This window comes from Pomacea canaliculata, linkage group LG3, assembly GCF_003073045.1.
Source record: "Pomacea canaliculata isolate SZHN2017 linkage group LG3, ASM307304v1, whole genome shotgun sequence".
Classification (NCBI taxonomy): Eukaryota; Metazoa; Mollusca; class Gastropoda; order Architaenioglossa; family Ampullariidae; genus Pomacea; species Pomacea canaliculata.
In genome coordinates this window covers 8761017-8773591 of record NC_037592.1, presented here as the reverse complement: position 1 = coordinate 8773591, position 12575 = coordinate 8761017, and the positions used below count along the sequence as shown (strand labels likewise).

General features: G+C 35.4%; 1 protein-coding gene across 4 annotated transcripts; it reads right to left on the bottom strand.

Annotated features, from left to right (window-relative positions):
• Positions 1-316: 316 nt before the first annotated feature.
• On the bottom strand, positions 317-12370 carry LOC112559897 (tyrosine-protein phosphatase non-receptor type 5-like). 4 transcript variants are annotated; one of them, XM_025231373.1, is made up of 15 exons: positions 12123-12358; positions 11716-12017; positions 10962-11084; positions 9993-10157; positions 8913-9020; positions 8213-8457; positions 7844-7930; positions 7217-7316; positions 7035-7113; positions 6556-6632; positions 6182-6319; positions 5829-5942; positions 5212-5378; positions 4689-4802; positions 317-4067 (listed from the first exon to the last, which is right to left on the bottom strand). In XM_025231373.1, exons 1-15 carry the CDS (start codon positions 12187-12189, stop codon positions 3950-3952), a joined length of 2004 nt encoding a protein of 667 aa, XP_025087158.1. In that variant the 5' UTR covers positions 12190-12358; the 3' UTR covers positions 317-3949. The 4 variants fall into 4 exon arrangements, with proteins under 4 accessions (XP_025087158.1, XP_025087160.1, XP_025087162.1 ...); XM_025231375.1 differs by having other exon boundaries at positions 7844-7927; XM_025231376.1 differs by lacking the exons at positions 317-4067; positions 4689-4802 and having other exon boundaries at positions 5280-5410; positions 12123-12370.
• Positions 12371-12575: the final 205 nt, after the last annotated feature.

Below are 12575 nucleotides of genomic sequence, written 5' to 3'. Positions count from 1 at the left end.
CTATTGCCACCATATGCCCTATTTACATTTGAGAACATACCAAATTAATACTTGTCCACTGACTTGCAGGCATGAGAGTTGAATTTAACTGACTCTAACAATATATAGTCCCTGTTGATTACAATTGATGCCACTGTGAAAAAAACTTCTTCCCTGTGTGTGGCTTAACTTGCTGCCTCTATTATCATCCTGCTGTTTGGGTGAGTTTTGGGGAAATGATGAGCCCAGGAAAGAATTCTGATAAGGCAAAACCAACTGCAGCAAAATAAAGTAGCCATTAAGCTGCTTTTTCATCCTTTAGTTCCTTTTTTTTTTTAAAATAAATTTTGTTTTTCCTAATTGCCTCTTAACCACATCCCTTTCCTTACCCATTTTCCAAGAAGATGGAATGATTTGTGCTGAGATTTACAAGAAACAACTTTAAGAAGTCGGACATATTTATAGCATTAAGCTTTTATATTTGCGATCTTTCCTTCAGTAAAGTACACAGTTATTATTATGCCAACAGTCAAGTCAGCGTTATGACAAATCACTTAGAGCTCTAGACTTTCTGCACAGTGAACAATAACCAAAAAGCTTGTACACTTACCACATATGATTTTTGTATTTATAAGAGCATACTTCCACAATATTAATTTCACAAAGAGAGTACCAACATCCGTACTATCCACACCCTAACATCTCTGCATTTCAACAGCTTCCTTTCTCTTCAGACAAGAAAATAATTTAATATTTTCAAAATCTAATATGTTCAACCAAAGATTAAAATAAAAAACCTACTTGTTGGTATAACAAATGTGTGTGTATATTATCTAAGGTTAAATTCTAGCCGCAGATGAGTGTCATTCATCAAATAAATTCTGAAGAAATGTGGCCATTTCAGTGTACCGTAAATTTTGGTCTATTGAGCGGACCTGTATTTAAACCGCACCTGCTAAATTCTTTTAAATCTCTACTTTTTATGCTAAAAAGCCACAGTAGTTTAAAAGCTGCAAATATATACAACTTGAAAGCTGCACCGTAGGCATTTCATCTCATTTTTGGTATGACACAGGTCTGTGCTTCAGCGACCGATCTGAATGCTATAATTATATGTGGCTTTGATTTAAAAATGTAAACAGTTAACACTTTAACATGAAGCTCACCAAAAAATTAATCGGAATCTGGAAAAATCCCCAAACAAACTGCATTGCTGTTTAAGTCACAAGGTTTAAAGCTGCAGCTTATAGTCCGAAATTTATGGTAATATAAAGCTATTGTGACAATACCGTTTAAAAACACATCAAACAATTTTCAAGAAAGCAGATTTAATATTTCTGTAATATTTTAAAGCTGTTTAGAAGTATAATAGTAAAAGATAAAAGAACTGGATGAATGATAACATTAATGCCATTTTCATTTATTGCCAGAAGATCCAAACTGATACCTCAACTTGTAGAGACTATAGGAAGGTTGCTCCAATCCTCAAGGAAAGAATGCCAGAAATGAGAAATCATCATTCATCATGGCAGAATGCTAGAATTTGGCCAAATGTACAAATTAACAGCTGCTCAAAAATGCCGACTTGTAGCAAATATGAACTTTTTTCTAAGATTTGTCATTTCGATAAACCATGAAGGACAAATGTGTCTTGAAATTCTGAATACCAAAGCACATAGAACATGGTACAGCAGATGCAAAGCTCTAAATGTTGAAGGAATATAGTCAGACATCATTATTCATTTCACAAAACCACAAAATTCCTGAAGGCCCCAACCAGCCTAGATTATGAAAGAAGATATAAGGCCGTTCAAAGCTTAAATGCAAAGAAATTAGAACACTTTTTTCGTCTGACACTAGCTGCTTTATCTTCCAAATCTCACAGAAGACTTATCCAAGAACATCTTTCAGCAAACAGTGTATAAATGTCTGCTAAACAAACAGAATGAGGGTTTTCTTTCAAAGCTGTACTCAGACACTTCACCCCCTAAGTGTGAACATGGTGAATCTTATATTTTGTCTTAGTCACTCGTCCTGGACACTAGGATCCTGACATAAGCACTAACATCTGCACAAGTTACTGAAAACTGAAATTTGTTCGGATTTATTTGAAGACTCCTCCAACAATGGGTAGATTCTACCAGGTATAACAGTTTCATATACGAAGAGGGTCTATGTTGTCTACCATTGTCTGTGGTGCAAAAAAGGAGCCTAGTTATAAATCTAATTTAAGGGCTTTTACAATAAATGTTTAAAAAAGAAACTATTTAAAAAATATTCCTTCTGATACTTTTTGATTGAAAATGGTCCTGTCAATTTTTACGACCAAAACAAAATGTGTACACTGGTTTTATACCCAATATGTTGGACAGAAAGAAATCTCTTATGAAGATGAAGTAAGAACAAGACGACAAATTCTCTGGTCCACACAGTGCAATCCATTTGCTTAAACGAAAAAGAAAAAAAGGTAAAGGTATCCCCATAAATTTTTCGGTCATGGGAGAGTAGTGTTAGATACCACTTATCTCACACCCAGCATTTTTTATTTGTGAGGTAGAGCCCATCTTCTTTACCTTGCTGCCTTACTAACCCTCGCAGTTACATTAATCATTCAGCAGATGGGTCCACCAGGGAAGGTAATCTTTGCTTCTGGCTTCAGTTAATGATGCTTTAATCCCTTGGCTAACTGTTCCCCAATCAACTTACAAGCATGTTAGTTATAAGCCTAATTCATTCATGGCCCATCGCATTTGAAGTCCCTCTGATAAACCAAACTTCAAAAATGAAAATGAGAACTCTGGGGATATGGATGACAGTAATTTCCAGGACTAAAGCCTGAAATATTTTCAACTTTAGGAAGTCTCGTATAAACCCTTAGTGAAGATGCTTCTTATGTATGATGCTCTTTTATAAATAGACATAAGTCACAGGAAGACCAGTTCAGCAGATACAAGGCAAGCCTCAGATTCTGAATGGATTAGATGTGAACATTTTAAAAAAAAAAACCAAACAAAATAAAACTGCAGAATGCTCCTTTAAGTATCTATAGTGTTCTATTTTAAGCTCATCTTCACTACCCACTACCTCAGAGGAATTCTTGCACTGAACAAAACAGCACAGGTATTTTATCCTGCTATTTAATCAAAACAATGTCCTAATGCATAAATGTCCAAGGTGAGCTTTTATACCTTACAGCTAAAAACTTCTTTTCCTATATTATTCCAGAGTACCCAACTACATTTATCAAGATTCACTGAACATCCTTAGTGAATTATTTATCTATGGAGATCCTAACAGGAAAATAATGCGCAGCAATGCAGCCTTGTTGCGCTAAAGTGCTGTCAAAACCAAATAGCATAAAACTACATTATTATACAGTTTGACCTGACACTATTTTAATAGATTAAAATAAACATAATGAATTTAAAAAAAAAAATCAAAAACCCTTTTATAGACCTAGCACACTTGGCCTTGAAATCTAATTGAGGCACAGAACAGCATTCTGCAGCGCTGAATCACATGCTCAGTAAAATGAAGTAACACGAGAGACAACTTTAGACCACATGCTGCTCAATAAGTAGGCGTATCGGTAAAACATGAAATGTTTATACTGGTGATATAGAGAATAAGTTACTAAGGCAAAAATCATTCAAATTTTAACCTGAAAAAATATCACTTTATACTTCAAAAAAAATTCCCTGCAATGACATTAAAAGTCCCATCTCTGGATGAGACAACTGCTAGCACAACAGTGGCACATCACCATACAAGGGGGACACAATCATGAGCTCTAGCATAATGGAAAGCTAGCGTTGTCTAAGTCGAGCTTGTCTCCCATTCTTTTTATTCCCTGACTGCAAATTATTTCACTTTTGCTGATCCCTCTTGCTCTTACAATTAATGCCAAGATGTACTTAACATCTTGTAAGTGATGCACCAGGTGTGTGTGTGTGTTGGCAAGCAGCAAGAATCACTCAGAAGTAAGAGCAGTAAGAGATTGAATGGAAGGTTCTCCAAGAGTGTGCTCATACTCAGAGAGGGCCTGATGCACAAAATCGTACTGTTCATGTGTCTGTATCATTCCCCCCCTGCAACAAATGACAGCCACGAAGTAACTATAAAGTAAATCAATACATGCTACTTGTATCTGGATTACAAACATGAGCCTACACTGAAAAGATTGTAGACAGAAAATATAGATTATTATCATTAATAGTCAGAGGCATGCATCACGGAGCCTCTTAAATCAACCGTCATATGCATTCATAGTAAGTTTGTTGTTTGTTTTATATATTATATATATACATGTCACTTGCCTTCTTTTTTCACTGCTATATATTTTTCATGTTGACATTTTTTAACGCTGCACCTTGCAACGAACTTTATTCTTACTTTTATTTTTAACTTTTACTTTGTAACTAGAGCACCTTCCCATGTTCAAATTGCCATTGTCATTCTACTTATTTTTTTTAAGTCATGTTGGTTGTCAGAAGCTATGACAAGCATTCTGGTTTCTTTAAGGTACCAAGGATTCCTACAGCAAAATTAATGGAAGTATTAAAATGACTGAATGATTGGGAAAAGGTAGATAGTTGACAATAAAAAAAAAATTTTTTTCTCTGTTCATTTTATGCATTATTTCAGCAGCAGTCAAATCCCATCACACTTATTTTTTATTTTCATTTTTTTATGTGTTACTGGTCTCTCACCTGTCCTGACGCATGCAGCACACAATGCCCAGAATGTCCACAGAGTGCTCCTCACGTAGCTGTCGGATGCCAATACTGATAGCAACAAAACATCCAGTCCGACCAATACCGGCACTGCATATCAACACAAACAGGAACATGCAAACAAATATTCATAACAATTAAGGTTGTTATATTTAAATGACTACAAAAAAAGCATGACAAAACATTAGAAGGCTCAAGATGAAACCGTAAACAAAATAACATATACACCAGCAAAGATTAGGAATCATTCCCTTATACCAAAAAAAAAAAATAAAAACATCAGAACCCAGAAAAGACAGACAAAAGAGGTCTGAGCAAAACAAATCTTTAATTGTGCCCTGATATGCATCCCTCTAGTCATACTTGCCCTCTCCACACACCTCCCACCCAACTAGTTCAGCAAACTACACATACCTAGTAAGTAAATTCAAAGAAAATCACTTGATATGAAGACATCACACAGCAAAACATTTTATGCTGGAAACTTAAAACCATTCACCTGCAGTGGACAACTACAGGCCCTTGAGGGGTAACGCTGTCTTGCTTGAACCGTCGCAGCTCCACCTCATTGACCAGCTCCAGCAACATGCTGGGAGAGTCAGGGGGCTTGTGGTCTGGCCATGTCGTATACCAGTAGTGAAGCAATAGACGGGTTTCTCCACGGCACTGTGGAAAGTGTCTGGTTTCTCAGTCTATCCCTATTTCAAAACTAACATTAATCCAATACCAATGCTGATCCAGCAGTGACTACTTTTATGAATGTTGCTAATGGTTTAAGGGTCAATTTAACTGAAGGTAAATCATTTTCTAACAAAACTTAAAAACATGGTGAAAGCAAACTGATTCTAAAACAAAACTAAGTCAAGACTTTGCCATTGCTTACAAGACTTCAACCTCAACTGACTAAAATTTTCTTTACTAAATTAGGCTCACAATCATATCAATTATTCTGCATTTTGTCAACTGCATATAAAATACTGCAGTTAAAAGTTTATGTATGAACAATGATGCAAATATTTGTCTTAAAATCTATGATCTACATATTTCCTATTACAGATAAAGAAAGGGATTTAAGCTTCTAATGAAGGACATCTTCAGACACAGTCATAATCTCACCTTCATTTGGATATGTCGCACTACGTAGCCTTTCTTTTGTATAATTTTGACAATGGTGACTTCTACATCTCCATATAGTCCTCGGTGATCAGGTAAGTAGTTTTCACATTTTGGCTGGGAAACAGTTGATAAAAAGATATTAATATACTCTGAGACCCACTTGCTGATGAACTTTGATCAGCAGGATATCAGAACACAAACCTGGAATAATTTAAAAATGTTTGAAGTATTTGCACATTTTGCTGATTTGTAACAATATTTAAAATTGCAGTTACAAAATTAAAACTTAAGTTATAGAAAATTTTACCAAGCATCCTCACAGAAGCATTAGTAAAATTCTTTCAAAATACTACCTTGTTTTTCTCCTTAAGCTTTGTGATCATCACTATAATTGGACAGCCTTGAGACCATACCATATTCCAGAAATCAACAATTGTGTGAGCCATTGGGCCCTGTGTTGCAATGTAAGCCTTCTGCTCTCCTTCATAACCCTGAAGAATTAAGGAAAGGAAGCATTTCAGAGAATGTAACCTACTTTGAGCTATTCGTTCACATTAAACCACTCACAAGTCCTTGCTTCCTAACATCGTGATTACAACGAAAATCACGTAAAACTACTTCAACGAGTCATGCTGCATGCCATGAATGAAAGTTAACAGCAGTTACAGGAAGATCACACTTTCTATAACCACAGTCAGAAAATGTTTTAGTATAAAATGAGCCTTACCCTAATAAAGTTGGCATTAATATATGAAGAGAGAGGGTCATCATCAGTATTAGGCAGAATCACTCTAGAATGTTCATCTGAAAAACATGTAATGATAATAACAAATCCCTGCATTAGCAGCTGTGACAGTAGGGAAAGAAAGATGCAGGCTGATTTTACATTATTACCTGACATGTAGGTAACAGTCATATTCCAGTGAATGACCTTTAGAGTGCAGTAAAAAGATATAAATAAAAATGGGACAGAAAGCTGAAAATTCTATTTCCATTCTGTTTACAGAAACATAATAACTACAATTTATTTTTAACTTTCTGAAATTGGCATAAAACCATCAATCACGCAGAAAAAGTGATGCACTTGGCTGACAGAAATGGGAGTGGTGAAAGTTATTATCTTTCTGGTCCTAGTATAAGGTTAAAAAAAAATCATGATGTAAGAGACCCACTAAACACAATCTTTGTGTATAACTTTGCACATACTTGGAATAATAGTCTTGTAACGGTTTTTAGTGCCAGACCCAGCCACAGTAACTTTCTCTGGATGGTTCATTGGGATTTCCTGAAATATCAAGAATTGTGTTGTAAAAGCAACTGTCAGCATTAACATCAAGTGGAACATCAACAAAAAGATGATAATAAAAGAAACGGTGAACGTAACTTACCCAGAACTCTTCATACAAAATTTTTGTATTCTTGACAGCGTTTCTAAGATCTCGTCTGCTCAGTCTGTTGCCAGCTGACATGAGGTACTCAAGTGCCGTGCTGCAAAAGCAGCAAAAGCATCAGTGTTAGCAGCTGACATTGTCACTGAACAAGTTACAGCTCTGCTGAGTGACAGCCCCATAGAATTGTCAGTTCAGGTTACATATTCCCTAAAGTCATGTACCACATAATGACAGTTTGGTCAACAACAGACAGCACATATGATGGTCACAATGGAATTATAATAGCAATGAAAAATTCACATCACATAGTGATAATTATAATAGTTAATAATTGAGTATTTACTTTGGGTTATATATTTTCCTGCAATCATGCATCGTAACATTTTGGTCACAAGGGACTGCATATATAACAGTGATCCTATAGAGGCGAAAATGTCTATGGAATAGTGATGATAATAACAATAAATAAAAGTATTCATAAAATGCCCACCTTGATACAACAATTCATGGCATACGTCTGCATATGCATACTCACATACACAAACAGAAATTAAAAAAGAAAAAAATTCCTTCGGTTTAAAAACCAAATAAAAATATTTTGCAGATGTGGAAAGACAATCTAACCTCTCTTTTGGTGGTGTTCCATCCCACCGCCCCATCTCCGGAGAAGGATTCAGGTCAAGTGTCAAGGATGCATTTGATCCGCGTCTGCTTTTTTTCACAAATAAAAAAAATCACACATCTCAGAACAGCTTCTTTAAACTAACAATTTAAAGAAGTGTTATGGTGTGCACATGTGAGCATTTGCATACGTGAAGATGACAACAAGGGGAAAAAGAGAGAGTAAAAGTTATGAAATCTTTAATATTCTTTGTGTTCATATGCATGCAGGCTTATAAGTACATGCAATTTTTAATTTGTGACAGAACATTTTCTGCAGGTGGAGCCGCATGGCAAACAGCATTAAGAACCTAAACAGCTCTCTAAGCCTACCTCTCTAGCAGTCCTTTTCCTCTGATTCTCATAGGCTGGGCTGGAACATGTGCAGTGGCAAAGCCAACAGGCACAAACAATGGTGCGGAACACGGCTGGACAGCCAGTGGTGGGCAAGTGTCTGGTGCTACAGCTGGGAAGAGCACTTGCTGCTGAGTCTGATAGTGGAGTTTCCCCCTAAACCCATCAAGCTTGTCTTCATGTTCCAAGCTGGCTTTTGTGTAATGGCTAAAGCAAACAAAAAACTGCAAAACAAAGTTTGGGAGGGTGGGGGGTTGGGGGGAGGGAGGGAAAAGTGGTGAATGATAGAAAGAATAATTTGCACCATTCCAACATCTACCTGTGTGTTACTTGGTGTATGAGTAAGCAAACTTGAATAGGCTTGTTTGGGGTTAATAAAAGTTTGGATGTCGACAGTAGCCCTTAGATCCCCTGAAAGATATCTTTGTCAGTATGGCTGATACATGACGATATATTTTAGTGACAGAGACATATGTGACCAAACACTAATCAAAAACTGTTCATTCCCTGGATAGCTTTCATGTCAAAGGCCACCTAAACACTGAAAGCAAATGCAAGTAATTTTGTCAAAAAACAATACTTATTGTTTTCTTTATTCATTTTTCCATGGAAATACAATTATTATTAGCTTTAAGATCAATTTGAAAATTGTATACTAAAAAAAAAGAAAGGAGAGTACCATAATGCCAATGATGAAAATGATAAAAATGCAGCCTCCTGCCACAACATATGGAAAATAAGGCTGCATCCAGAATGGAGCATCATATACTGCCAGAATGATGCCATTCTGCAAAAAAGACACTAAAAGTAATATTCATGTTGCATTAAAAAAAAAAAAAGCGCACGAGTGACTAAAGCGAATGATGTTCAATATGACATCACTTTGCATAGAAGTTACCAGACTGTTATATAAGAAACCCTGTTATGTCCAAACAGTAAGTGAATGGCTGATTACATTATGCTTGAGCAAATCTAATGCTCTAATCTAAGCGATCTAATAGAACATATAAAATCATCCTAGCATAGCCAGGTGAAAGCCATACCGAGGTTTGTATAGAGCTAAGTACAAAACTGTTTTTCTCTCTTGTCTGCATTCAAGGTAAAGATAACTGCTCATTAGAGAAAAGATTTTTAGTTGGTAGTAACCAAAGCTGTTTAATTTTCAATCATGTACTGAGATACTGAGTTGCTGCCATTTAACCTGAATCTACAAAAATACAAAAATACACAAACACATGTTAATAGTCCATGGATGTTTTCATGACCAACAAAGTCATAAGGGAAACTTATTACCAGAATACTACCAGGCCATTTGTGTATTTTCAAATACCATTAACTAATAATTTAGCAATCTAAAAGGATTTTACATAAAAGGAGCAGATGGTAGAACAATAAATATATGCCAGTTATCACAATAGTGAGAACTGCATGTCACTGGTTTGGATTTTGGTTCTGATGCACAAACTTCTGGATGTGACACCAGTTTGCTGGGATTATCTCTACTTTTCTTCATCTTGTGTTCAGAGGCTACTGATATTTTTAACAGACTAAACTAGAACTTTCATTTTTACCTCATCTTTAAGCAAAATCTCTGATTTTTAAAGTATATGATCATTGGATTATGTGGTAAAATTGGACTAAGTAGTAAAACTTTTACAACATAGTTTTTTTTTAAAATATTTGATGTCAACACATACTTGTAATTCAAGTAGTACGAGCATAAATGGATTTTCGATATAAAATTTCACACCGTACTTACATCATGCGTGACATGTCGTATACTTAAGCCAGGCAAATCCTCCTGAAGCTTTTCAAGAAGACCAGGAAAACTAAGTATATCTTGAGCAGGAACCCTCCATTTGAAAGCTGTGTTTCCAAAGTTCTCACTTTGTAGAAAGCTCAATTCTATGATGTTTCCTCGAAACTGCAAGTTAGAAGGACACAGTAACTTAAGATTTTTGAATAAATAAACTGGTACTATCTAAATTACATGAAGACATGATATTTAATACTAAATAAAATACATAATAATAAAAACTAGCACTAAGGATATTTTCAAAAAATGAAATGAAAAATGATCAAGATATTCATGCAGATGAGGGTGCAAAATACTTGCATAAAAGGTATGATAATTTGAAAACTCCAATGCTTCTTCAAATCAAGATCTGTACTTTTCTAATGTTATGACTATCAATAAATCAATGAAAGCTTACTTCGACAAGAAAAAAATGTGCTTTATAAATTATTATTATTATTACCTGTATATATTTTATTTATATATATATTATTTCTGTGTTGGAGGAAGAAGTCAGTCCTGTGATATGTTGACAATGACAATGACCAACTTTATTAATCCCCAGTGGGCAATTTAAGCATGGAAGGTGTTCATTTACAATATAAATGAATAGTTGCACAATAATGTATAGGTGAAAAATACGAACAAGTGAAAAAGAGAAAACAAACAAACAAAAAATAACTGTTAAAAATATAAGCAATAATTGTATAGTTTCTTATCTCAATAAATTTTACACCAAGAATGACGTAACTGACCAACTGTACAGGAGTTCAGCGAGTATGTGCATGCACATGTGAACGCATACCCCTTTCCTATTGACATGCACACAGAAGAGAAGAAACACTGGTCAATCATAATGATACCAAATAGAAGCCATAAAATAATGAATGAGCATGGACATCTAAAATGAGTTATCTTGTATCCTACACTCACATTTATTTTTTCCACATGTATATCTGATACAGACCAGTTGAGGACATGTGCAAAAGCATTTTTCAACTCCTTCAGAACACTGTCAATGCTTCTGTTGGGATTTCGCACTGATTCTCCAAGCATCTGGTTAACAACCACAATCAAACATTAACAAAATTAAACAACACAACAACATAATAATAATCATACTGTGAGTATGACAAAATGTCCATATTCATGTTTGTACACATCATGCCCTTTTTATGCATACATGACAACACTTTACAATGAATGTTACACATCATCTCGAAATGTGACTTCTAGCAAATATTCCAAATTAGAAAACATTTTCTTCTTTTGGAAATGTATTGTTTACAAACATCTAGATCTAATTCTACAAATAATACACAACTGTAACTTGTAAACAATACTGTAGCGACACACAGTATCATGGAATAACGTTTTGCACAGCATCTATCTGAGTTCAGATTATTAACCTTCAGAAATGTTCTACTTTAGAAAACACTGTAAAGCACAAATTAAATATGAATATAAATATACCTGACATGAGTGTGTACTAACAGCAGCATATTCTTAAATCTGTATCAAATAATTATATATCGCAATAAAACTAAATGTACAACTGACCACTGAGTATAAATAATTGAAAATATAATACAATTAAAATATAGAATTCCGGTTAATCAGTGCACTATTTTTTTCTGCAATTCACTATAATGCCAATATGATGAAAATTTGGTCTGATGATACTTACAACAACGATTCCATATTTAGAAAAAGATGACTGATTTTGGTTTTCTTCTCGATCTTCGAGCGACGGAGTTACCCGTCTTTTCCATCGCGTTCTTGATTTTGTTGCTTTACCAAACGCTACTTTGATGGCATCCCTTCTTATAGCTTGTAGCTGCCTGGGAAAATTGGCGTCTCTTCTTTCTATGTCCACACGTGAATTGGCTTGGTTAGATACAGTCCCTATATCAAATGTTTCATCGATCTGCAGTGCTTGGTGCAGACGCGGAACTGTGGAAGCAACACAGCATCCATTCTCCAGCATTCCTGTAGGAACACGGAGGGAGAAAAAAATAAAAATAACCACGAAGAAAGAGAAAGGGATTAGAAAGCTTTGAACGTTGGAGGATTATAAATGATGGAATAGCTCACCTTTCAAGAATATGAGACCAGCATGAAAGATCACTGATGAAAACAGTCCCAATTCTTTCTGTAGCATCTTTCAGCCGTCTGCTTCATCATTTGATCCTCCATGCGGTGCAACACATCGCAAGCCAGTCTTCCCTCGCATCGGTAAAAAAGTTCTTTGATGTAGATGGCTTTGTCGTAGTCATGCTACCAACATAAGTCATGTGCAGGTTAAAATTTACTTAGTTTTTTTATTTACGATATATTCGATAACCGTCAACATTTTTTTAAAAACACAGGCTAGTTATTTGAAAGGCGCAGGAAAAATCACTCCGCGGTTGAGCACTATAATTTGACGTCACATGTAAACATGAATGGCCCCTGGCCTTGCTCGCCAGACCTTGGCTGAAAAAAAGGGATTAGTCGGATATCGATAGTACGGTTAGCCAGATGTCTTTGATCGCTGGCATCAGCAAA